This window comes from Phocoena sinus, chromosome 7, assembly GCF_008692025.1.
Source record: "Phocoena sinus isolate mPhoSin1 chromosome 7, mPhoSin1.pri, whole genome shotgun sequence".
Lineage (NCBI taxonomy): Eukaryota > Metazoa > Chordata > Mammalia > Artiodactyla > Phocoenidae > Phocoena > Phocoena sinus.
The window spans coordinates 30,494,541-30,520,057 of record NC_045769.1 but is presented as its reverse complement, the minus strand read 5'-3'; the positions used below and the strand labels follow the sequence as shown (position 1 = coordinate 30,520,057).

Below are 25,517 nucleotides of genomic sequence, written 5' to 3'. Positions count from 1 at the left end.
CACACAAATATTGACCAGTGTCCGTGGGATCCATAGGAAGGACAGCAATTAAACTGACAGCACAAGCCCAGGGGAAGTGACTCCTGGGTCCATTTGCCCAGACAGGTGGTGCAGGGTAATACAGAGTGACACACTTTTGCTTACAGAGAGGTCTCCCAAAGACAGGTATTTATTGCTTTGTAACATCTGTCTTCTGTGCCAGAACTCATGAGAGAGTTGAGTGAAACAAAGAAAGAAACAAAAGTGCCTCCTGGGTGTTTATTAATAAAGCAGGCTTCCCACGATGTATCAGCCCACCCAAGTCCATCACGCGTTTACCTGTATTTCAGTAAGAGCGCATCTGGAAACTGTGAGCATCGTAGCCTGTAGCACTGACAGTTCTCGTGCTTCAGATTGTATTTTTAATTTGTATGATGATTCTTATTTATCCACAGCCTGATTTCTTTTAGGTCAAATTTAGTTCCTTTCAGACCCAGAGGGGGTGTCAATCTCTGTGACTTGGCGTAGTTGGTTTTAAAATGTGAGTGTATAATTAGGTCTTTAAGATGAGGGAGTGCCTGCAAGGACTCATCCCTAGAAAGGAGCAGCGTTCTGGGGGTCCCAGGGGTTTAAGGTGGAGAGACCTAACTCTGCCCTTGACCATTTCCATCCCCCAGACTTTCAGTGCAATGTCCCTCTGGGAATGGAGTCCGGCCGGATTGCTAATGAACAGATCAGTGCCTCATCTACCTACTCTGATGGGAGGTGGACACCTCACCAAAGCCGGCTCCATGGCGATGACAACGGCTGGACACCCAACTTGGATTCCAGCAAGGAGTATCTCCAGGTACTGACTCAGATACCAGAGGGTGTGCAGAGTGTGTGTGCATTGGTGGGCAAGGGGGCTGGCTCCTTCGCTAGAGTGGACAAAGAAACACAACATACTTGAGAACTTCTTTCATCCATCCATCCATCCACCCACCCATCCATCCATCCATCCAAAGAAATCCATATTCCAGCCACAAATAGACTATACCAGGCACTGTGCTAAGTGCTGGGATAAAATAACAAGTCAGATGGACACTGCCTCTGCCCTTGTGAAGATTACCAGGCCTTGGAGAAGTTGCTTGGCTGGGAAGCTGTTTGCACTTTCACTATAGTTATCCAAGGAACTTCCATAAACAGTTACAGAGTGTCCTCATTCTCAGCATAGGGAGGCATCAGAGACTTAGGGGGCATTTTTCCTAAGGGCAGGCGTGAGAAGCATAGCAGCTTCTCATGATCTTTGCTGTTCGGAGGGAGCCCTCCCAGGAAGGTTTTGCCTATAGCTATCAGGAGAACACACGGGAAGATGTCACTGCCAGGAGTGAAACTCCAGTTGCTTGGATGCCCTGCAGCATCTTTTCAGACTATTGTTTGCTTTCCTTCTTTCAAGACTTGCAGCTCCTGTTGAGTAATCCTCCCTTGCACTACACACTGGTCCAGCTCTCATCCCCAGGGAAGAGCAAGCTGCTAGTTCCATGCTAGAGCAATGACTGCTTTCATGACGCACGGCAGACAGCCTCGTGACCCACTGACAAGCCCGTCCTAGCTCTGATGCGACACGGCGACCTCTCCTCTGAGAAGGATGTCGCAGAGCAGACGACAGGAAAGGGAGAATGACCACTTAGAAACTTCCAGGGAGTCCACAGAGGTTCTAACGCCCAACCCTAAGGCCATCCGTCACTATCTCTCCTCTGCTTCTCCAATAACGCTTCTCATCTTGCAAAGCTTCCAGAAAGTTCTCCTTTCTAGCCCGCATCCGGTTGATTGTAGTCCTCATTTTGGGTCCTAAACATATACTTTCTCTGATTGCTCTCCACCTGTTTATCATACGCATACACAGCATTGTGTACTCCTTTAGAATGCTTAATGGTGCTGAGCACATACTAAGTAGCCAATAAATGCTTACTGAATCAAATTTTACCGGTGTGTGCTGGCTAAATTTTGATCACGCAGAGATTGCCACTAAGAAACACTGTGGTCAGCAAAGGAATAACATCCAGCAATTTCCAAATGTGCTTGGTGTGGTGGGAGGGGAAGTGCCTCAAAATGTTGGCCCTCCTCGTCGGGCAAAAGGTCAGGACTCGGTGCATAAGCTTAATTGCTTGGGCAGACTCTGCATGCCCTCTGACCCCTTGGTGACCTGAGCCACTAAATACACAATGGAGTGAGGAACTGAGGGGAGGGGAAACAGCTCGAAGCTGAGACTTTGGCAACTAGAGCATCGAAAGTGAATTGGCTTGAATTGGACTGGATCAGAGCGGAGTGGATTGGATTGGATTTCGCCATTGTTCCTTTAAACCAGCATCCACGTTCACTATCCAAGGCAGGTCGTGGTTGAGCAAGAAGGGGTCATGGTTCTAGATGTTCAGTGATTCCTTTAAGATAAACATAATCCTGTCTGTTCAGATTTGCAAAAAAAAGAGAAAAGAAGAAAAAAAATCAAGTTCCAATTTCCAAAGGTGCCCAGTGTAGTTCGAATAAGTTGAGTTCAGCTGTCCAGGGGACGCAAACAGATACTGATCACCAACACCTGTGAGCGAATCACAGACACGGGTTGTGAGCTAAGGATTACAAGTGTGTCCTTTGAAGAAAAAGCCAGATGCAGCCCTGTGTCCAGAGAGTCAAGGCCCCCTTCCTTCTCCGCCTGTCTTCCTCAGGTGGACCTACGTTTTCTAACCGTGCTCACAGCCATCGCGACGCAGGGAGCGATTTCCAGGGAAACCCAGAATGGCTACTATGTCAAATCCTACAAGCTGGAAGTGAGCACTAATGGTGAAGACTGGATGGTGTACCGGCATGGCAAGAACCACAAGGTAAACCCGTTTCCCCACCGCCTGGGCACGCCGGGGTGGGGCAGGAGGGCTGGCACAAGAAGGGCTGCAGAGCCACCCCACATGGCCAAGGAGGCCTTGTTCCCCTGAGGCTCCAATAATTGATGGAGGCACCGGAGATGCTGGCCATGAAAATATTCTTTCTTATGCTAAAGTGATTGGAAAACACCTTTGTCTCTCCAACAGCCTGGCTGCTGTCTCATTGCACAGCAGAGAGAGAAAGAGAGCTTGCAGGGTGCTCTCTGACTGCAAATGAAGGAGAAAATGTGTTCCCTGTCTGAGTCTCCCCATACAGGATTCATTGAGCATTTATGGCCTGAGTCCCTTCCACATGATGGGTTAAGAATCACAAAACGTCCTGAAACTGCCGTTCAGGAGTTACCGAGGTCTGGGAGTAAAAGGGCACAGATCCTGAGAGGGAATCACGATGTCCCGAAGAAGAAAGAGGATAATAAGTAATGAGCAGAAATTCGGTGTGTCGGGGATGGGATCTGAACTGGCAGTCGTGTGGCAGCGAGGCATTGAGTTCGCTCGGCTGGTGCCTTCAGTGTCTGGGGCTCTCGGAGGTGTGTCTGCATGGGTGATGTGGGGCTTTTGTTGTACATGTGGATGAATGTCTGGCACTCCGCTTTCCTAAGACATGTGGCACTCTGGCGGTGATCAGGCCCGCAGCTGGCGCCCGCGAGGTGCCTACTGGGTGTGAGGTAGACTCAGCGTATGGGGGGCTTATTGGAAACGGCCGGTGGTCTCACGTGCGCAGGGCAAGAACTCCATTCGTTGTGGGTTGGCTCGGGTCTCAAAGGAGAGCGCTCATCCTTCCCAGTGGAATCGGGAACTGAGGGAAAGGGTCTCTCCTCTTACTGCCACAGTCCCAGCAGCCCCCTGGTCGGTCAGGTGTGAATTATCAAAAGGTGACACAGGTGGTCCAACCTGGAGAAGCCAAAGGTCTTTTCCAAACAGGGCCCCCTTGGCTCCTGTCACTGCCCCAAGGCAGCTTGCTCTCGCTGGTGTAACTGGAAACTTCGGACCCAGAAAATCCTAAACTATAACGTTGGCACTGTTTCACTTGGGAAATTTGAGTTTTTAAAGGAGTGGATTTTAAAAAATTAAGATCGCCATAGTAACATGGCACAATTCATCTGAAATCATGGCTTCTAGATATTACCAGGTGTCTCTCTCTCTCTCTCTCTCTCTCTCTCTCTCTCACACACACACACACACACACACACTCACACACACACCATTTCACAGATAAAGTGAGAGACTTAGCAATTGAAAGACTTCCCCATCTTGACGAATTGAGCCAGGGCTTGTTTCTCATTGCCTGCCTTTGTTTCAGGAAGAGTTACCAAATGTCACTTGGACATGGCAAGCCAGAGTCTGGCATGGGCTGTTGGGAGCACCCTGGACTGAGTCCTCATCCCAGCCTGCTCTGTTTCATACCCTTTCTCTCCAGCCTCCCTTTTCAGTAAGAAACTGGTAGAACCCAGAAGGTCAGCCAGGCGGGCGAGGGCCAGCAGCTGGGTTGGGGTGGGGAGGGAGGAGGGGGAAGAGATTCCCCCAACCATCTCCCTGTCTAGGCTCAATGACTAAGCACCACTGGCCAGAGGGATACTGTAGCATAAGCCAATTTTAAAAGCGTGCAGAGGGACTGGGATGCTATTTAAAACACCATTTGCAGGAAATCTGCTTTTGGAAATACCTTAGCACTGCACATTTGGATAGAATGCTGTCCTCCCTGGCTTTATCCCTGGTATTCGTTCTGCAGGGAAGATATCCCTGAGGATAGAATTTAGCTCTCTGGGCTCCTTTAGAACCATTCTTCTCAAATTCTTCATATCAGATACATCCTCCTCTCTCTCCCTCTCTTTTTTTTTTTAATACATGTTACATTTTATTTTTTAATTTAATTAAATTAATTAATTTATATTTTTGGCTGCGTCAGGTCTTAGTTGCGGTATGTGGGATCTTAGTTCCCTTACCAGGGATCGAACCCAAGCCCCTACATTGGAAGGTGGATTCTTAACCACTGGACCACCAGGGAAGTCCCCCTCTCTATTTTCTCTCTCTCTCTCTCTCCCTCCCTCCCTCCCTCCCTCCCCTCCCCCTCCCTCCCCCTCCCCCCTTCCTCCCTCCCTCCCTCCCCTCCCTCCTTCCCTCCCTCCCTCTCCCTCTCCTCCCTCCCTCCCTCCCTCCCTCCCTCTCTATCTCTCTCCCCCTCCCTCCCTCCCTCTTCCTCCCTCCCTCCCTCTTCCTCCCTCCCTCTCCCTCCCTCCCTCCCTCCCTCCCTCCCCCTCCCTCCCCCTCCCTCCCTCTCCCTCTCTCTCTCTCTCTCTCTCCTTTGCCTCCTCTTCTCACCATGGCTAGATTTCTTTCCCTAGGAGCCAAGGGGTAATTTCATTTTTATTTTGTTGTTGTTGTTTGGCTTTTTAGTGAATCAGTCCTGCGCACATAAAGGACGCCGGGGCAGAGGAAAAGCCCTTTCTGTCCCCATTAGAAATTCATTCTCTTGGTCCCTAGAAGGAGGCAGGAGAATGGAAAGCCTGACAATTAAGCATCACGCCTGCTCCCCCCCCCCACCCCCACATGCTCCCTCGTCCTCCCTCGGGTGTGGCAGGCGAGCTAGGAGACCTGCCAGGTTGTCGCCTCCGGGGGTGATCTCTGCTGCTCCTTCATTAGCAGATCTGCTCCCAGCCGACTGTATTTCATGTGCAGATTCCACACCGTTCAGGGTGCGTCAGCGCGGCTCTCTGGCTGTTCGGGTTGAAATAGTTGAGTGAACCGTGCCAAATAGATTTGTCAAGTCTGCTGCAGTTTGATTCAATGCCATGAACGGGAGGCAGGGTGAGGAGGGGACTTGGGGGCAGTGCGGGGAGAGGCTTCGTCTATGCCCCGGGCGCTACCACTGAGCTTCTCTTTGTAGCTGCGGGATGGTGGGCGCTGTGCTCGTGGTGCTCGGTGGTGAGCGTGAAAGCAGAATTCAGCCAGCAGGACCCGTGAGCAAAGCCCAGCAGAGGTGGAGGCAACAGGCTGCTCTACTCCGTGGGGCAGGGGGAGGGTTTGCGGACACGAGCCAGGGCACAGGGCGTGAGGAGGGGATGGGGATGTTTGGGGCAGAAATGTGGGAGCTTGATTTCAATCCCCTGGTCACTGTCAACACCAGTGCAGTATACCAAAGACCAGGGAATTGGGGAAGTCAGAGGAAAACACGATTAATGAGCACTCAGGGTAGTGGAGGATGGCTGTGCTATTCCCTTGCAAAACAGTATTTACAGTTTGGACCCAGACTGGGCTGAGGCAAGGCCTGAGCCTATGGGGGGAAGACTTCCTTGTGGCCAGGAAGCAAGGACGACCGAGGAACTCTTTTGCAGTCTCCCACAGCCTGTGAGCAGCCTCTTCTTAGTCTCTTTCCATCCAACAGGTAACGATGAGGCTGCCGATGAGAAAGGCATTACACTGTGGCCGGAAGCGTTGCAGATGTCCTCCTGGCAAAACACTGCCCAGTTACGCAGGCCACATGTACAGCACATCCCCAAATCCTCATCCAACTCCACATGCCATAAAAAACGGAAACTATGGGCTTCCCTGGTGGCACAGTGGTTGAGAGTCCGCCTGCCGATGCAGGGGACGCGTGTTCGTGCCCCGGTCCGGGAGGATCCCACATGCCGTGGAGCGGCTGGGCCGGTGAGCCATGGCCGCTGAGCCTGTGCGTCCGGAGCCTGTGCTCCGCAACGGGAGAGGCCACAGCAGTGAGACGCCCGCGTACCGCAAAAAAAAAAAACGGAACCTATGATTTTCCTTTGGGGGGACCCTCCTTACGCATATTTATGGAGTAGCCACAGGCAGAGAGCTCTTCTGCCTGTTACAGCCCATATCCAGTCCACGTGCCCCCTTACATTATACAAATTGCTTCACATATATTTCTTCAGAAACCACAAGCATAAAACTACTGCTTTGGTTTTGCCAGCTGTATTAATAACACCCCAAACATAGACATAGTGTTGTAAATACAGTAGTAGAAGGTTCGTGTGTGTGTCTGTAATTACAGGCACAATTATGAACACACGGACCAAGGGAGGGGCGTGGAGAAAGATGGGCAGAGCTGGAAGGCAGGAGGCCTTGGCCAAGGTCCTGCTCACCTCTGAGATGCTGCTTCCGTGAGTCTGCACTGGAGGCAGTGAGACTGAGGCTGGTGTCAGGGCAGGAGGATAGAGGCCATGCCCTTCTATGTCTAAGCAAAAGGCCTTGATTTCAGTTCTCCTTTATTCGGTAGGCATGGGCATCTTTCTTGCTGACACTGCTCTGGTCACCTTGCTCTTAGTCACAGTGTTGCTAGGCTGTTCTGACGTATTTGGAAGAAATCCTGGCTAAAAGAAAGGGTCTGTCGGATGCTACCTGTGTCCTGATGGCCAGATTGAGGATGGGAGGGTGAGGACGGAGATCAGGTAAGGTTTGGGTCCAAGAGTTTTCAGAATTACCCTGTAATGAGTAACAGAAATGCACTAAGGTCATCATATTAATGTAATGATGACTTCCAAGGGGCTTGGAGAACCCTCAGGCACTGGCCCATTTGCTTCAGAATTTAACAGTGTTTCAGACTGTGGAATTGAAGCTCTCAAGGCAAAGTAACTTGCCCCAGGGACATGGGGAACCGTGGAGTCCCTTGGAAGGCACCGGTCACCAGGCTTTGACTTCAGGCTGGTGTTTACATAATCTGATCCAGGTCTGGCTCACAATCTTGCCTCCAGAGGGAAATTGGCTTCCTCCATGTTCCGTCCACGGGTCTAGAGGTGTGCATATTCATGGAGATCTGAAGTCAAGTCGTGTTTGGTGGGCATGGCTCCTAGCAAGGGCTCAGCATTTTGGATTTGGGGCCCCATAATAGAATCCTGAGATGTAGCGTTGAATGAAGCTGCTTTGCGTTTGATTTGGCCACGTCCCTTCAGAACAAATAAACCCCCGCTTCAGAAATCCTCTGTACTACATTTATTTTCCAAATTAAAATGAATTGTTGTGAAAGCCATTTGAGAATTTAAAACCCTCTGTGAAATGATCAGAGACTTAAGAGGAGAGAGAGTGGTGTCATAAAACCACACCCCCAAACCAGTGGGCTAACAGTTAGAACCACGTGGCCGGACCTTCTAGGGTGATGCACTACGTGACCTTGGAAATTTCTCTTCACAGCTCCGTGCCTCAGTGTTTCCGCCTGCCCTAATGGAATGGTGCTATAGCTACTGTTGGCAGAGCCCTTCGGGATCCATGGATGGAAGGCTCTCTGCAGATATAACTAATGTATTAGACCCGTAGAGCTCTTCTTGAACAGAAGGAAGTTATCAATTTAAAAAGTAACAAGGGATCTCCCATGGGATATTTACTGCCTCCTTTAAAATCATAGGTCTGGAAGGGACCTGGTGAGTCATCCAGACTTCTCCCTGCATCTGATGGGGCCTGTGTTTGAGCTGCCTCAGATTAATGGTACCCCTCATTCTTCAGTTAGGAGTGCAATTATTCCTCCAATGAAAATTTTTAGGTTTTCAAAAAATACCTTTTTTTTAAGTTTCCTGGTGGATGACTGGTTTTTCCTTTTCCTTTTTTTTTTTTTTTTTTTTGCGATACGCGGGCCTCTCACTGTTGTGGCCTCTCCCGTTGCGGAGCACAGGCTCTGGACGCACAGGCTCAGCGGCCATGGCTCACAGGCCCAGCCGCTCCACGGCATGTGGGATCTTCCCGGACCGGGGCACGAACCCGTGTCCCCTGCGTCGGCGGACGGACTCTCAACCGCTGCGCCACCAGGGAAGCCCCCTTTTCCTTTTTATTGTAATAATTTTGTTGACTGTCTATAAGATTAAGACAATGACTCAAACCATCAGCTAGCAGTGGGCATCAGACTTTAGAAGTCATGGATATGATTGCATCGTCTAGGGTTATATATGTTTAGAAGCGGGCTGAGGACCTTTTCAAATTCAAGTCCCCCCAGTTTATCTGTTCCCCTCAATTATAACCAAGAATAATCCAGGGCCCTCGGTCATTAAGTTTGTCCCTTATCCATTTGCCATGGGATGAGCTCAGACCTTTAGCCTCTCCACTTAGGAAGCTCCAGGGAAATTTTCATTATACACAAGCTTGGAACCTTTTCTCCATCAGGCCACCATGGCTGGCTTCACCCAACTCCCATGGGTGCTGAATTGTCTCCAGGAGCTGAGGCCAGCCTCCCTGGTGCTTACAGCCTTGATGCTAAATTCCTCGTGCTTCCCAGGCCCCACTGTGCGTAGGGGCCAGTGGGGCAGAGCAGATAGCAGGGGATGTGGAATGGCACCGTGATTTTGCCTGGGCTGTGAAAACACACGCTTTGCCCTAACCTCAGTATCCCTAGATGAGCAGTGGGGTGAACACCTCTCCCGGTGGATTGTCAGGTTCTTTGCCATCACTGGTTCCCTGCTCTGTGCTTTCCTGAGATTTCACCCGGAAAAGGAGTGCAGGTGGCAGGTAGATTCAGCAACTTCATTCCCCGTAGCTTTTCTGCTCTCTTTTCCCCACCTGGAAGTTAAAGGTGCCTCCTTAAATAATGTGGCGGTGTCTTTGTAGGAGGTTTTCAGTGTGGAGGCCCTTCCCACCCAGGTAGAATGTGTGTTTCTGCCCCACCTTCACAGGAGGACTTCCGGCCCCTCGTTGCTCTGATGCTCCACACTCTCCCACACCATCTCTCCTCCAGCCCCAAATCCCTGAGCTGCCCTCCTCGCCTCTCCTCCCTCATGCTTTCCTGTCTCAAATCCTGAAACCCTGATCCTGTTAGTTTGCTGTGTTCCAGGGCTCAGTGTCTCGTGGGGGTAACATAATCCCGCAGTAAATCTAACGGGCCCCGCCAGGCACACACAGAGGGGGATGTGCACATCCCAGCACCTCAGCCCCCAGCCCCAGAAAGAAAGCGGTCTCCCTGCCCTACAGCCCCCGACCAGCTCCTGCTTGCTTCTCTATCTCCTCCCTCACATCAGCAAAACTGCTTGATGACGAAAGCACCCTGAAGTAAAGGAGGAGGAGACAGGAGGGCATCATAAACGAGCATTTGGTGGCTAGGGAATTTCTCTGCTCTACCCGCATCCCTTCCCTCCCTTAAATTCTCTCTCTCTCTCTCTGTCTCTCATATATATATATATGAGAGACACACATTCACTAGAATAAGAGCAGCTTTAAAAAAATTTTATAGTCTTTAAGGAAGAGTTTTAAGAGAGAAATGTCAGGACCATGATTTACAAACAGGAAAAAAAAGGTCCATTACCTTAGCATCATTTCCCGAGTGCAGCATTCACCGTCACCCACACCTGTTTGGTGCAACAAATTAATTAAACAGGATGGCATTCATTGATTAACAATTTATTTCTATGTGTAGCCCCAATGGCTAGCTTTAGAGAAAATGCAAGGGGAGGAGGTGGGAGTGGGAGGGCTGGGACTAGGTTCTGCAGTGAGGATGAGTCGGTACCATTGTTTCTGAGACAGATTTTTTTTAATGCACTCCTGGTTTCCCCCTTCTCTGCCCTCGACTCCTGTCATCTCTCTTCTCTGCCTGCTTTGTTCTCCTCCTTCAGTGTCTGTGCCAGGGAGATTGAAAAGGAGAACTTTGGATGTGACACAACATGTATTAGTGGAGAGAAATATTTATTCTTTAAAAAAGGAAGAAGAAGGTCTCCTGCACAATTTCTACCTCAGGGCTCCAACACTGTGTTGTCTTTGAAAAATTTCCTGCTTCTGTGCAATCCCTGGAGCTGGCCACGTTCAGATATTTACAGCAAAATAGAAGTAAACTATAGGTCACAGCATAGGGAATGAAGAGACGGGTATGCGCAGGTGCGATACTGAAGCCCTATCAGAGGGAGGCTGTGCACAGAATGAGGGCCTGCCTCGTGGCGGGAGGTTAAACAGCCAGGAACACCGTGAGGCTGCACCGTGTCCTTCTGCCAAGGAGCTCAAAGACTTTGACGGACATGGAGCATCTACACCGGCCTGGGCACCCGGATGTTGATGGCACAGATGAACGGTGTATGGGAGAGGGATGTAGGGCTGGCAGAGAATCCCCCCACATAGAGGCCTCCAAGGTAGGCCGTGAAACACTCACTGCTCTCAGCAGTGCCCGAGTCACTGATACTCTTCAAAGAGGACTTCGGGAGGGGTCAGCAGGGAGAGGTGGTGTGACTAGAAATGGGGTGAAAGACGGAGAAAAGATGACCTCAGTGATGCTTTCTGGCTAGATGTTTCTTCTTAGAGTTTATATATTATTTTCTTTAATGTGTTTTTTACATAGTATTAGAGTCCACGCCTCACGAGCTCACAGGAGTGGTCACAACATGTTGATTTTCTTTTCCTGGTGGAGGGGAGAAGATTGCGGAGGGGGGTGAAGTTGTAGATAATAACCAAATTGGGATATTGGAAAGCAGCCAATTTAACTGGCAGATGCCCCCTTCCCCCCTGAGGTGCAAATCAGAAAATGCATGACGTGCTGCTGGTTTCTGATTCTGTCTTACTGAAAATAAACCAAAGGTCTCAGAAATCAATTGGAAAGTGTTGGATTATGTTCAGAATTCAGCAAGGCACCAAATGGATTATCCAAACCACTTCTTGTCCTGAATTGTTTTTTAAACTTGGTTTATAGAAGTGCACTTGAAGAAATCTTTATGTTCAACATAGCTCCATATATATATATATATATATATATATAAGTCATTATAACATTATCAACACTATCCCCACCTCTTAAGAAGGCTAGGGTCACTTTGAACACACCTCTGGTTTTCCTTTGGGAAGGAAAGCAACCATATTAACATGTCTCTTTTAAAGTTAACAAAACTGTATACCATGTGTGACATCCAGCTTTCAAAGCAGATGTTAAAATGTGATCACCACGTTTGATATACGTCTATCTGGGTACGCCATATGCTGACAAGCCACTGAGTTTTCTCAGCAATATGGACTCCTCACTGCAAAGTCATGGCCTGAAAATTCCTGGCCTCAAGGTGGGACTTGAGAGTCAGTGGCTTTCAGAACTTGAACTTCCCCAGTTGAACAAAGACCTATTTATTGCTTGTGACGTGGCTTCCAGTCCAATATCTGTCCTTGGTATCGTGCAGGCACTGGAGCCAGCAGGGAGGGCTGGTAGAGTTCAGTGTGTCTACCTGCAAGCGTGTTATCGACTTTATTTTCCTGAAGGAGAAATCAAGGTATCTAAGGTTTATTGATTGGCCTATAGTGATTCAGTGAGTCGGAAGGGAATAGGGAGTAAAACCAATTCCCTGACATCATCTCCCAAGCACACAACCCCTTACCTTGCAATGGCAGGACTGGAAGCCAAGGTTCCATCTCAGAGAATTTGATCAGAAAACATATGAAGGGTGATTCTGAAACCACAGAAGCATTGAAAAAGTCATAAAGATGTATAATGTATGATAGCATTTACCAGCTATAAATAGGGCAGTGCAAGGAGAAAAAATAGAGACCTTGGACATCCATTGGGTCAGGAGAAATCGAAACTGCTTAATATTTCATTAAAAATGGATCTTCTTAAATTGCACTTTGATATCTTTGGGCGAAAGACGATATGTAAGAACTAAGGTGTTGTTATGTATGACTCTTCGTTATTAATCATTTGAACTGTTATTGAACTAAAACATCAACAAGATATTTTCTCCCTCTGAGTGGGGCAGTCACCATGTGTTTTGGGCACTGTTTGAAGTATATGAAAGTCCACTTCACTTGTCCACAAAAGCACTTAGGCTACAAGGGACAACGGTAACTAAAATGCCATGCTAGAAAGTGGACGCTTCCGGGGCAGTTCTAAATGAGAAACTCTTGTGAAGAAAGCCTTAGAGTCTGGGGGCCAGAGCGGACCTTGCAAATCAGCTCATACAATCCCCTCATTTAATGGAGGAGGAAATTGGGGCCTGGGGGAGGTACAGCTATTTGCCCACACCTAGGAGCTAATTAACAGCAGAGTCTGGTTCCTGGTTCAGTGGTGTTTGGACTTTTTTTTCCCACTACACCCACCTCAGAGTGAGAGGTATACAAAAAGTTTATTAAAATAAGATGGTATTCCCTCAGCCAAGGGTCCAGAGAGCGGAAGGCAGATATGAGCCCAAGGTCAAGAGCCAACAAGACACCGAGAAGGACGTAGGCTTGGAAACGGGAAGGATAATTTGAGGTCACATTGAAAGAGGCTTCATTGGGTTCCAGGGGTGGGAGAAGAGTGAGCAAAACTGAATAGCAGAATGAAGGTCAATTTGAGCACCAGGTAGATGTCCTCAGGGACATCAACCACGTGCCTGCCTCCCTTTCTGGCTGAGGCCATTGTAGACAGAGATCCAGGGGCTCACCCAAGCCTGTGGCCACACGCATCTATGGGAAGACCAGCCCCTCCCCAGGTGTATACCCACACGTGTGTGCCCCCCGTGCCCACAGGCAGCCAGCCTTCCCAAGGCAGTCCACAGACAAAGTCGTTTCCTTACTGAGGAAGGAGAGGAAAGGTTTCTTGGTGTTGTCTGCCAAGACTGAGAAATGAAGGGGTCAGATAAGATAAAATTGGGTATTAAAAACACGAGACGTGCTGTGTTTCTAAACGGTACCAGCGTGGTGTGTACGCTGTGGATTAGCAGCTGTGTTAAAGTTCAGATCCACTCAACACTCCAATTGTATATTCACGTGGAAAATCAAGCCCCCGCCCCTGCCCCCTCACTTGCGAACTCCTCAGCATCTCCTGTTGGAGGTCACACACAGCCACCGTCACCATCCTCAGGGAGTAGGCCAGTGGGGACCCACCACTGCTCACAGCAGCCGTCTGAAATGAGCAGAGGGCTGCATTTGCTTCTTCCCTGCCAAAGCAAAACAAAACAAAACAAAGAGCCTCTGCCTCACGCTGAATTCTCGCAGAACCAATTAATCTCTTTCCCTTGGATTCAGTTCCTCCATCCCTCTCCTCAGAGCTTCAGAGGAAGCCAAGGAACAGGCCTGGCGAGGCTGAGATCGTGCTGGGCCCTGGGCCCTCCTGCCGGTGGCCCCTCCCCAGATTAGATCACAGAGGTTCAGGCGCCTCTCTCTTCCCTTAGGCCTTCTCCCAGGTGTCTGGAACTAACCCTCTTTCCTTCTGCTTTCGTGGCCCTTCTTCTTCCTCCGCTTTGTCATCTCGCCCGTCTTTGTCCTCAATCACTATGCAGTGGGCCGCCAAACCGAAGCTGGGAGGGACGGGTGGGCACGCAGTCCCGCCTTGGTGCTCCGTGCGGTCCGCAGGGAGCAGAGGAGGAAACTGGTGGACTGGGACCAGGGCAGAGGCTTCCCAGGGGAGGAGAAGGAGTGGCAAGGCTGGTGCGGGGGCTCCCCTGGAATCAGTGGGCTCAACACCAGGAACGAGGGGTTGCAACTGAATACCGTGGTCCAGGGAAAACTCGTTTCCTCCTCTCCTTCCCTCTGTTTCTCTTAAACAGGCCACTTCCCCTCATTTGGCAAAAGGTATGAAGGCTCTGAGCCTTCACCCCCACTGTCAGTGGGGTGCTCTTAACAGCTCTAACTTTTGACCTTAGTAAGTGGGAAATATAGAAGGTTCAAGGTTGCCAAATGGCAGAGTTCCTGGTTACAGTTCCTAAGGAAGCAAGGACCACGTTGTTCGTTAGCTCTAAGCTTCTGTGCTGCTCTTTGCTGTTACTCGGGTCATTCTACGTTGGGATTATGAACACCCTGGGAGCAAGCACACGACTGAAGAGCAACTCTACTTCCATTCCACCCATGCTTGGGGACCTTAAGGGCTCCACGGCTCCTAGCCACCAACATAAACGCTGCAGATGTAGACGAGATGAGAGTCAAGGGAGAAAACCACAAGCCTGAAATCTAAAAACGTGGCAAGGGCTTGAGATCTGGACAGACATCTCTGAGCCTCAGTTTTTTCATCAGTAAAGTGGAAATAATAAGTACTTACTTCCCGGAATGTTGTAGGCCTAATTATGTTTACACAGTCTCTGGCTCAATGAGATTCCAATATACCATTTTCCGCATTCCCCTTATCCCAGGTCTGTCAGTGCCTGAACAGCTCGCATGTTATAGGTGCCAGGAGCTGAAGGAGCTTGTCCCCCTACCCAGGAGAAATTGCTAGTTGTTGCAGAGTTGCCTGTGAGTGGACTTACGGTCACATGGTTGTTAGAGCTATGAGAGGTATGATCTAGAAGCGATGGTTAGTTGGTCTTTCCCTTCACTCTTATCCAGGGAAACCAAGAGAAACTTACATATACTTGTTGCAGCTACTCTTTCCTTTTTTAATGGAGAACACAAAAAAGCCCAAGGCAGTTACTGATTTGGGCCATCTGGTAAGCTAGGACTTGCTCCTACCATGTTGGATTAGAAGCTACTCTGGAAAGCCTTTCCTCCCATAAGAGGTGCATTGGTCAGATGGGGACAGGGATGGATTTCATTACAGGGCAGGGTCTACGTTGAGAGAAAGCCAGGGCAGGGCTCCAGCGGCCTGTCTGCAACCCTGACCCTACAACAAAGACCAGAAAGAACCAAGCAAGTGTTGATTGACACGGGGGCACCGGGGGGTGGACAGCACTCCCACCCTCTCACCCCTCCACGGAGCCCTCTAAGGAACTAACAGAAACAATTGTGAAGCACTTTCTGATTATAAAATACCCTGGAAATCTTTCTATAGGCCTGAAACCTGAGGAAAAGGGAAAGTCAAGTTCAAGCTAGTGAGAGAGGTCCACAACCCTAAAAGATGACATTGTCGCTCCATTTTTTGTTTGTTTTTTGTTTTGTGATACGCGGGCCTCTCACTTGTTGTGGCCTCTCCCGTTGCGGAGCACAGGCTCCGGACGCGCAGGCTCAGCAGCCATGGCTCACGGGCCCAGCTGCTCCGCGGCATGTGGGATCTTCCCGGACCAGGGTACAAACCCGTGTTCCCTGCATCAGCAGGCAGACTCTCAACCAATGTGCCACCAGGGAAGCCCTGTCGCTCCATTTTTAAAGGATATTCTACTTTCTTTTTCCTCTCTCCCTCCCTCCCTCCCTCCCTGCCCCTCTCTCTCTCTCCCTCCCTCCCTCCCTCCCTCCCTCCCTCCCTCCCTCCCTCCCTCCCTCTCTCTCTCTCTCTCTCTCTCTCTCTCCCTCTCTCTCTCTCTCTCTCTCTCTCTCTCTCTCTCTCTCTCTCTCTACTTCTGAAAGTGTTTTCCTTTCATGGTGCCTTCCTCTGCTGGCCCTCAGGCCCAGAGGCAAAATTTTCCTTCCCTCCAAAAGTTTTTGTGAAGACCATGTATTGTTTTCAACTTAGAGCAGTGTGAGAAATTACATTTTTTTATGGTGTTTCTAAAACAGCACCAAACAACAAACCCACTGATTATTTCTAAGCTTAAGGGAAATAAAATTGAACAGACATTTCCCTCTCCGTTAAAGGCTGCGTGGCTCACCTACATACGGGGATTGCTATAACATGGATTCGTGTGTGATGTTACAGGTCTTCCAAGCCAACAACGATGCCACGGAGGTGGTTCTGAACAAGCTGCACTCACCACTGCTGACACGCTTCGTCAGGGTCCGTCCACAGACCTGGCACTCGGGCATCGCCCTCCGCCTGGAGCTCTTCGGCTGCCGGGTCACAGGTGAAGTGGGGCTCCTGTGAGGTCGGGGAGCTCTGCGCCCCCTTCCAGCCCTCTGCAAACGGCTTGATTGCACCACGTGACCTTAACAGAAGACTGGCTTTTACCTGTAACTCCCTGTATGGGTATTGAATGCACACTGACTCTAGACCCTGCCTTGCCGGCTACCATTTCTTCACGCACACCCCACTCACTCATTCACTGCACAAATACTTATGGAAGGCCCGCTGTGTGCCAGGCCACGCATTGGGAGCTGGAAGTGAATAAGAGAAGGGAACCAGCAGATGGGGTCTCTGACATGCTGGAACTTTCAGGCGGGTAGGCAAGATAGATAATAAACAAATGTAAGTACAGGGGTAATTATACACTAAGATGCGTGTGTGAAGGAAAAGGACAGGATGCTCTGAGAGTGAGTGAGGGGACCTCACTGAGTGTTGATTGAAAGTTTGGGGACAGCCTTTCTGACGATGTGACACTTAAACTCGGGGATGAGTAAAGAGTAGTCTGATGGTGACTGAGGGGAAGAGCATTTTGGGTGGAGGGAACAGCATGTTCCAGGATGCTGGCAGGATGCAGGGCAGTAAAGAGCTGTGGTAACACATGTGAAATTAAGATCTGGTCCCAGGAACGGTTCCATCTAGTTCGGGAAATAATCCCCTGGGTAACAATTCAATGCTCAGCTGAGCTCCCCTGCACTCACTGCCCCTAGGGGGATCAGTGGAGACTGTGTCACCAAGGATGTGAGAGTCCTTGGCTAACAACATGAGACACTCGGCCATGCCAGGCGCCACGCTGAGTTCTTTTATATTGTAACTAACAGAATCCATGCAACAACCCCCAAGAGGTAAGTACTGCTATTAGCCCTCCTTTAGGCCTGGGGAAACTGAGGCACAGAGCACTTCAATTATTTTCCCAAAGTCAAGCAACTAGTAAGTGACAAAGCAAATGTGAATCCAGCTAGTCTGGTGCCCAGCTGAGCTCTTAACCACAATGCTATCCCACCTTGAAATGCAAAGAAATCAGTGCTGACTTAAAAGTGTTTGATAGTCAGGTTCTTTGACAGTTCTCTACTGGTTGGGGGTGGTTCCAGTTACCAGGGTACCAGCATGACCTCTTGTACCTTCCACCCTCTCCGCAGACGCCCCCTGCTCCGACATGCTGGGGATGCTCTCGGGCCTCATTGCCGACTCCCAGATCTCTGCTTCCTCCACCCGCGAGTACCTCTGGAGCCCCAGTGCTGCCCGCCTGGTCAGCAGCCGCTCAGGCTGGTTCCCTCGGATCCCTCAGGCCCAGCCGGGCGAGGAGTGGCTCCAGGTAGACCTGGGAGCGCCCAAGACCGTGAAAGGCGTCATCATCCAGGGAGCCCGCGGAGGAGATAGCATCACTGCCGTGGAAGCCAGGGCATTTGTGCGCAAGTTCAAAGTCTCCTACAGCCTAAATGGCAAAGACTGGGAGCACATCCAGGACCCCAGGACCCAGCAGCCGAAGGTAGGATGTTCCCGGAGGACTCCCTAACCTTGCCCCAAACAGGGAGGTTGATTTGGGGGTTGTTGATTTCCCATCTAGATGGTCATCACCAACCCCTGCCCGTCAAACAAATATTAACTGAGAGATTACTTTGTGCCAAGCCCTCTGCTAAATGCCTTATTTTAGCCTTTACAACATCTCTAGAAGGTAGGTCTTTTCGTCCCTCCCATTTTAGAGGTAACAAAACTGAGGCTTGATGTCATGCCAGGGTCATACAGTACCTGTGGTAGAGCCATGATTCAGACACAAGTCTCACTCCAGAGCCCAAATGCCTAACCACTACTCAACACTGCCTTTCTACTGTCTTGGACACTCTTTCTACCCTGGTTCAGATAAAGTGTCCTTGGAACTGGCCAGACATCCAAAGGGGATGTGGTTTTTGGAGGCTCAACTATAGAAACTAGTGAATTACTTCCAGAAACAACTGTGTTTTTCTGAGTGTTGCTGCACTCCTTTGTATTTTCCTGGGCTTGACTACTTAGATCTTTCTTGCCTCTCACATGGAGGCTGGGAAGAGGCAAGAGAAACTAACTCCAGTCCAGAAGCGCAGGCCAGTGTAACACCCCCTTCCGCCATCGGAAGAGTGAAGGTCAGCCCTCAACGAGAGGCACCTAGGAGCCCCAGGAAAGGGAGAGGACATCACAGCCCTGTCCCTCTCCAGGTTAATCTCCCAATCAGCCAGACGTTCTGATCCTCATTGCTAAGTTACCCCTGATTTTCCTCAGAAGAGCAGGGCCCCTAATAAGGAAGGGGTATCACATGTCTCTGTTTAGCAAATGTTTTCCATTCTTAATGCAGAGGCAAGGTCTGGGTTGGAGGTTATGCAGTGCTGATGTAAACTCCCAGCTCATAATTCCAGCGGCTTGGAAAGGCTCAGTGCTTGGTAAATGGAACCTTCAGTGGATGGAGCAGAAGTTGGACCACTGGCTCCCCCAGGGACAGCTGACCCTGGCTCTTCTTTTTTTTTTTTTTTTTTTTTTTTGCGGTACACGAGCCTCTCACTGTTGTGGCCTCTCCTGTTGCGGAGCACAGGCTCCGGACGCGCAGGCTCAGCGGCCATGGCTCACGGGCCCAGCCGCTCCGCGGCATGTGGGATCCTCCCGGACCGGGGCACGAACCCGTGTCCCCTGCGTCGGCAGCGGACTCTCAACCACTGCGCCACCAGGGCAGCCCCACCCTGGCTCTTCTTGACTATTCTGAGGGCCTCGGAAAGGAGATGATCTTAGCCAGGGTCAGAGCCTGCCCTCCCCGTGACAGTGCCCCCCTTTTGGAATTGTGGGCATCCTGCAAAATGAGTTGGCTCTGCCTCATTCCTAGATGCTAATCAGCTACAGCCCCTGGCACACCTGCACACCAACAGTCCCCTAAGTCACTGGTTCACAGGTATGCTCTGGGTTGGGTCCTCCACCCGGCTTCAGCCGGGGCAGCCCCACTGTCATCCATTTCATGAGGTGTGGCTTTAGGTGAGGTTTCTTTTGACAGAATTTCTTCCACTAAACCAAGGTTGGGGGAACACAGTCTTAGATTATCAGGGTGTGACCAGTGGAAATTGTCATTAGCCTAGAAAAGGGATGGTCACTTTCCCTTCAGCCTCTCAGTGACCTGGCATTTTCTAAACCTAGACTTTCAAGCTGGGACTTTCTAAATCTAGACTTTCAAGCATCTGGGAAAGAACTTCTTTTTCTAGTAAACCGAGAACTTCAGAACAGGCAAGACAGCCTAAATGCCCTTCACTCCTCTCCAGCCAAATCCAGCTTAAGACTCACGCAGAGCCGAATTCTGAGTCCTCAGTTTCACTCCAAGGATAGAGAACAGAACCCAGCAATTGCCACTTTCATCTGCTCCCCATCTGCCGTGTTTCTCCCAAATGAATAAAAACCTTGGTCTGAGAATGGGACTCCCACGGACCAAAACGGGCAGTGACCATGAATTAACTCTGAAGCTGCCTTCCGGTTGGATGTGAGGGGTGAGGTGGGAAGGGGGCAGGAAGGAGCAGAAAGGAGGAGTGAGGAGGGCTCCCACCTAAGAAGGGCTGAGCAACCTGTCTCCCCTGCAGCTGTTTGAAGGGAACATGCACTACGACACCCCTGACATCCGGAGGTTTGACCCTGTCCTGGCGCAGTACGTGCGGGTGTACCCTGAGAGGTGGTCCCCTGCGGGCATTGGGATGCGACTGGAGGTGCTGGGCTGTGACTGGACAGGTAAGGCCCTCTTTCCACTGTGGGTCTCACTCACATGGTCTCATGACCCCGGCTTCCTGGGATGGCCTGGGAGGAGGTCAGACCACGACGGGGACGGGGCAGAGGGGCAGCCATCCCTGGGGTGAAGCCCCATCCGTTCAAAACCCTGCTGCCTCCTGCCTGCCCTGGGCTGCACTTTGCACTTTGTTCTACCTCAAACCACCGGCACTGCAGCCTCTGGACTCAGGACAGCTCCTCAAGGGATGTGCTTTGTCATTTCAGTCCTCCAACCCCAGTCTCTCGAAAACAAATCATAACCACACACTGCCCACCCAAATTCAATTAGACCCTGACTCTTCAGGCCAGAGGGCTGTGGCTGTTGATTTAGGGAAGAAAAAAAAATGCTCATGATAATAAAGTAATCGGTTTATGTCTGAATCTGGCCTCCAGATGTCTGTGGCTAAGAGACTTCATTTTCATTTCGAAGCCACATCTGTAAAAGGCATTTATTTGCTCAGGAGGGACCCTGTTGCAGGGGAGCTGCCGAGAGCCCGACTTCTTCCCCGTGTGCCGCAGGAGGCTCGCTGGGCTCCACCCTGCGTCGCAGGCCCTGGGAGCACCTCCGAGTCTCCTGAACGAAGATGAGGCCCGCTGATCATGGCCACCCTCCAGGTTTCCCGGGAAGCACCCCATCCATCCTTCCGAGTCGGGTCCGCCTCCCCTCCAGGCCCCGCCCTCCTCCCCGGGGCAGGGCTGGGACGGATCCCAGCTAAAGCCGTAGCCGGAGCCGGAGCTCGCTCGCTGCCTGCCAAGCGGAGCTGGGGGTGGGGTGGGGCGAGGCAGCAGGCAGGACCCCAGCCCCAGGTATCTCCATTTTCCTGTCTGTGCCGTACCTGTCAGCAGCTCACCCAGCAGGGGATCGTGGAGGATTAGTAAGAGCATGTCGGAGAAGTGCTTTCGGCTCCCGGGGCGAAAAGTGCTGCCTGTGTTCCGTTATGATGGCGCCGAGGAAGTGTCCCGTTGAGGCACGAAGGCTGGGAATCGGGCCCAAATTAGCCTTTCTCACCTTTCAATGGAAGGCAGCCCCAGCGAACATATTTTAGTGGGAAGACACTTTACTCCCCATCACGGAGTGAGGCAAGGTTCCCTGCAGCCTGCTGGGTGTTCCTCACCTGTCCTCTTGCAGGTGCTGAAAACTGCCCTCCAACAGTGACACAAGCTGGCTTCTTCTGGCCAGAATCAGAGGCTTAGAGATGCAGGGGACCCGAGGGCTTCTAGGCCAGTGGCTTTCAAACGTTTCTGACCACCATCCACAATTTAAAATAAATTTATATCACGAGCCGCTCGACTTACAAGCATGCGTGCACACAAGCACACATACACGTGTGTGCTTATGGGATATAGTGTATCATTAAGCACCTGGACTCTGGGGACAGATCGCCAAGTTCAAGTCCTGCCTCTGACGATCTGGGTTATCCTAGCTGAAGAAGGGGGGGTGACCATAGTGTATCTACACCCCCCAGGGTTATGAGGATTCAATAAAATAATGGATATAAAATACTTAGGCTGCCGCTTGGCACCTAATAAACTTGTTACAGTAAGTAAGTGTGACTGAAACGAAAGGTTCCCAAAGCGGTGCTCATCCTTGCCACGTGAGTATACTCTGAAATATTATAGCCCCTATTTTAAAACGCTAGTGCTGACTCATGAAATTGATCTACAACCTGTTGACATACAGTTTGAAAAAAAAATCACCGATCTAGGCCAATGCCTCCTTCACAGAGAGGGAAACTGAGTCCCAGAGAGAGGAGCCACTTGCCAGAGGCCGATCAGCTCCCTGACTCATACTTCCCCCCGTTCCATGGTCCTCTGTGCCACGCCTCTTACCGGGCTGGCCCTGCTTTATGACCGGCTGGACAATTGCTATTGGCCTTTTCCTCCTATTGCCCCCCGCCAAGCTGGCCCAAATTACACCGGTGATGGTCAGTAACAGGTTTCTCATTTCAAAGTCCTCCTGGCTGTTCCTTGGAAGATCAGAGTAGGGGCTCGATACCCTCCGCCCAGCCTCCTTCCCTTTGAAGTCTCTGACATCTGTTTTCAATTGCCGGGGAGCGTAGTTTGATGGGCAGTTAGCTCTAAGTGTCCAGTACAAACACAGTGGACACAGAGGCCGGCTACCGTTTCCTCACTTTCATTCACACGGCCTGCCCTCTCATTGCCTCACCCGCCCCCTGTGCCCCTGGATTTAACATTATCTCTGTGCCACCCAGCTCACCCACTCAGCTACCTAACATTTCCAGGAACCTCTCTCCCAGGCCACGTGGCTTTCTGCTTGTCAAATTTCCATTCATTTCTGTGACTCATCCTTGTTCCCTTCATTCCTACCCCAAAAGGATAACAGGGAAAATAATGGGCTGGGTTGAGTTACTGCAGCTAAATAATTTGACAGGGCTGCTTCACCTGTTCATTTGTTTGTATTTCAAATGATTACTTCTTGCCTTGCTGACCACAGTTTGCTTTACAATGGAGTTTGCAATTCTGTGGCACAGTAACGAATATGAACTTACAAGTTAGGACGCTTTGAGGTTATCTGCCCAGCCACGTTTGGTCACCTGCTACTTGTATTTTGAATAAGTTACCAACGTTGACAGGGCTGGAGATTTTCCCTGGAGATTTTGTTTGTTTGTTTGTTCCATGCGAGGGAAAAAAAAAAATCTTTTTGCAAGATCTGGCCACACTGGGCCACCTCGCCTCGGTTCCTCAACCTGCTGGAACCAGTCACGTGGTGGCCTCCTTTAAACCAGGTGTGCAGGACCCCTCTGCCATCTCCTGTCCCAGCCTTTACTCTCTCAGCCCCCAGCAGGCCATCCTCCCTTACAGTAGCAGTTAGCCTCCTAGAAGCATTTGAATTTGCCACACCCTGACCTAAAGGCACAGCCCCAAATTATTTCCACTGAATGGAGTCTGAGTCACTTTGAGCCCATATTCTTTTCCATCTGGTTTTGTGCAAACGCGAACAACGATGTCTGGAGTCGCACCTCCCAGGCTGTCTGGCTTGGCTATGACTTCAGCCGTTGTGCTTCTGATTATCTTGTAATAGGTGGGCCCCCAGGTCGGGTTAGCTTTGGTTCCATCTGACTCAGAGAAGGCAGAGAAGAGAAGGCCCGTTCGACGCGCAAACAGGGCCCGTTCCACACGCAAACAGGGCTGAGCCCGAGACACGACAGCAGTCACCCAAGGGGCTGTGCACAGACAGGTGTTTTCCACAGGACGGAAGCTCACTCCATTAACCCTGATTTTTTTCAAACCATTTTTGATGGGTGTCCTTCATTGCTTATGTGTGTGTGTCACCCACATCTGTGTCTGAAACAGAACACCCAGAGCATGGTTGAGCCCTGCCTGTGGTCAGTGTCACCCACGTTCATTACTGCCTGGTGCGCGTGGCCTTTTGAGCCGGCCTCAGGGCCTCTGCTGTGGAGTAGAGTGTGGGCTTGTGTTCTTGCCTCCATTACGGCTATTTCTACAGCTTGGGACCGTTCTCCTTAACACAGGCCATGGTCCTGATGTCATCACAGCACACAGATGTGACGTCATGGGTGTGTGTGTGTCCATCTTGGATTTCCTTTTTTCTCCCTTCTTGAAAGGCCCACCCTTGGAGAGGAGACTTAGTATCTGGCATCTTCCTGCTGGGTTTTGACGCAGGCTGCTGCTTGTGGTATTCGCTCCCCTTCCTTTGCCTTTCTGCAGACTCAAAGCCAACGGTTGAGACACTGGGACCCACCGTGAAGAGCGAAGAGACCACCACCCCATACCCCATTGACGAGGAGGCCACGGAGTGCGGGGAGAACTGCAGCTTTGAGGATGGTGAGGATGGGGCCAGAGCCGTATTTCATCCAGGATGGTATGGGTGCCGACCAGTCTCAGTGGAGGCTGCCCCATGGCTGGGGCCGGGACCTGGGGGTCCCCTAGGTCAGAGGTCAGGGAAGTGTGGTACTTAGGGGCTTGGGGCAGTGGCTATTTCCAACCAATCTAGAAGCATTCAGATATTGGCACAACCAGTACAGCCTTACATCAGCTGAGATAAGGGGCCATCCAAGGAGGATGCCTCCCTTGAGTAGTCTCGTTTCCTAGCCCTCACTTCGTATCTTTAGAATCCACAACTGTAATCGCCCCTCCTGCTAAGCTTGTCCCCGGGGCACAGTCAAGGGAAGATCTGGCTGTCCTCTTGTCAGTGGAGCACGATAGGTTAACTCAGCGGTTAACCGTGATTTAATTGCGTTGCCCTGCGTCTTTTACCACCACCGGTTGAGAAAGCTTGACAATTAGGATTATAAGATAGGGCACCGCATCCTCCACGAGGCGAGCGCAGGTCAGTGACAAAGACAGAAGAACGAAAAGGCACCTCACCCATTCCTCAAAACTCAGGGCCACCTATTGGCGATTCGTCTCTTCACATGGGAAATCGACTGCATTCTCATTTTATCTTCTAAGCATATCCAAGTTAGAGAAAAACAATAATTGGAAGAGCCCAAAAGGACATCACATTTTCAATCTTCCTGCTAAGGTCGCAGAATGTGAGGACATTCCTTAACAAACTACAAAGTTTGGAACACCTGGCATTTGGGGCTAGAATTTAACGCTTGACAGCCTCAATTTACAGTAAATTACTGATCGTTATTAAACGTTCATTAAACCAAATGAGGGAAGATTGGTGAAGAGGCTTGGGAAGTGATGGAGACATAAAGACATAGCACCGAGTCAGTAGGTAGATGGTGAAATCTGTGGATCCGCACCCTTAGCCACTTGACAGTATGAGAAACTGCAAGAATGCAGTGGACGTCTCCCCAACATGGCTACAAAGAAGAATGGGAGGGGAGCCAAAAATAAATGCTGAAGTTGTGTGACTTCAAAATGATAATTTAATGCATATGCTCTCAGGAATGTGCTTTTGTACATTGCGTGGGCCAGGGGACACTCTTGGTCAGGGATAGTTGAATACAGAATTCTGACATTTTAATGAACTTGTTTTTGTTTTATGAAGAGGAGAAAGAGACTTGGAGAATCTTCCAAGACATGTTGGAAAGAGTTGGAGAGCCAAAAGTGGAGCGCTCTCATTTACTGTGTGGTGTTGGATTAGCAGGGTTTGCTTGGTGCAGGGCAAAAGGAGGGGGTTTTGTCTAAATGGCAATCCAAAGGAAAATGTAAGGACTTTCAGAAGTTTAATATACTTTTCCCATTTATAGTGGTTTGTTTCATTTGGGGTTTCTTTGGTGGTTCCTCCCCTCTCGCTTTTTTTTTTTTTTTTTTTTTTTTTTGCAAAAGATCTCTTTGTGGAA

The 25,517-nt window shown here is 50.3% G+C and overlaps 1 protein-coding gene across 5 annotated transcripts in view; it reads left to right on the top strand.

The window, feature by feature from the left end:
* Positions 1-25,517, top strand: part of NRP2 (neuropilin 2) — a 114,893-nt gene that overhangs the window by 43,051 nt on the left and 46,325 nt on the right. For all 5 annotated transcript variants that reach the window (XM_032636731.1, XM_032636730.1, XM_032636733.1 and 2 more), the window contains exons 6-11: positions 657-826; positions 2,682-2,837; positions 16,333-16,477; positions 17,613-17,962; positions 20,058-20,202; positions 23,929-24,045. In XM_032636731.1, coding sequence (XP_032492622.1) covers positions 657-826; positions 2,682-2,837; positions 16,333-16,477; positions 17,613-17,962; positions 20,058-20,202; positions 23,929-24,045 — 1,083 coding nt within the window. The remainder of the gene's footprint in view (positions 1-656; positions 827-2,681; positions 2,838-16,332; positions 16,478-17,612; positions 17,963-20,057; positions 20,203-23,928; positions 24,046-25,517) is intronic.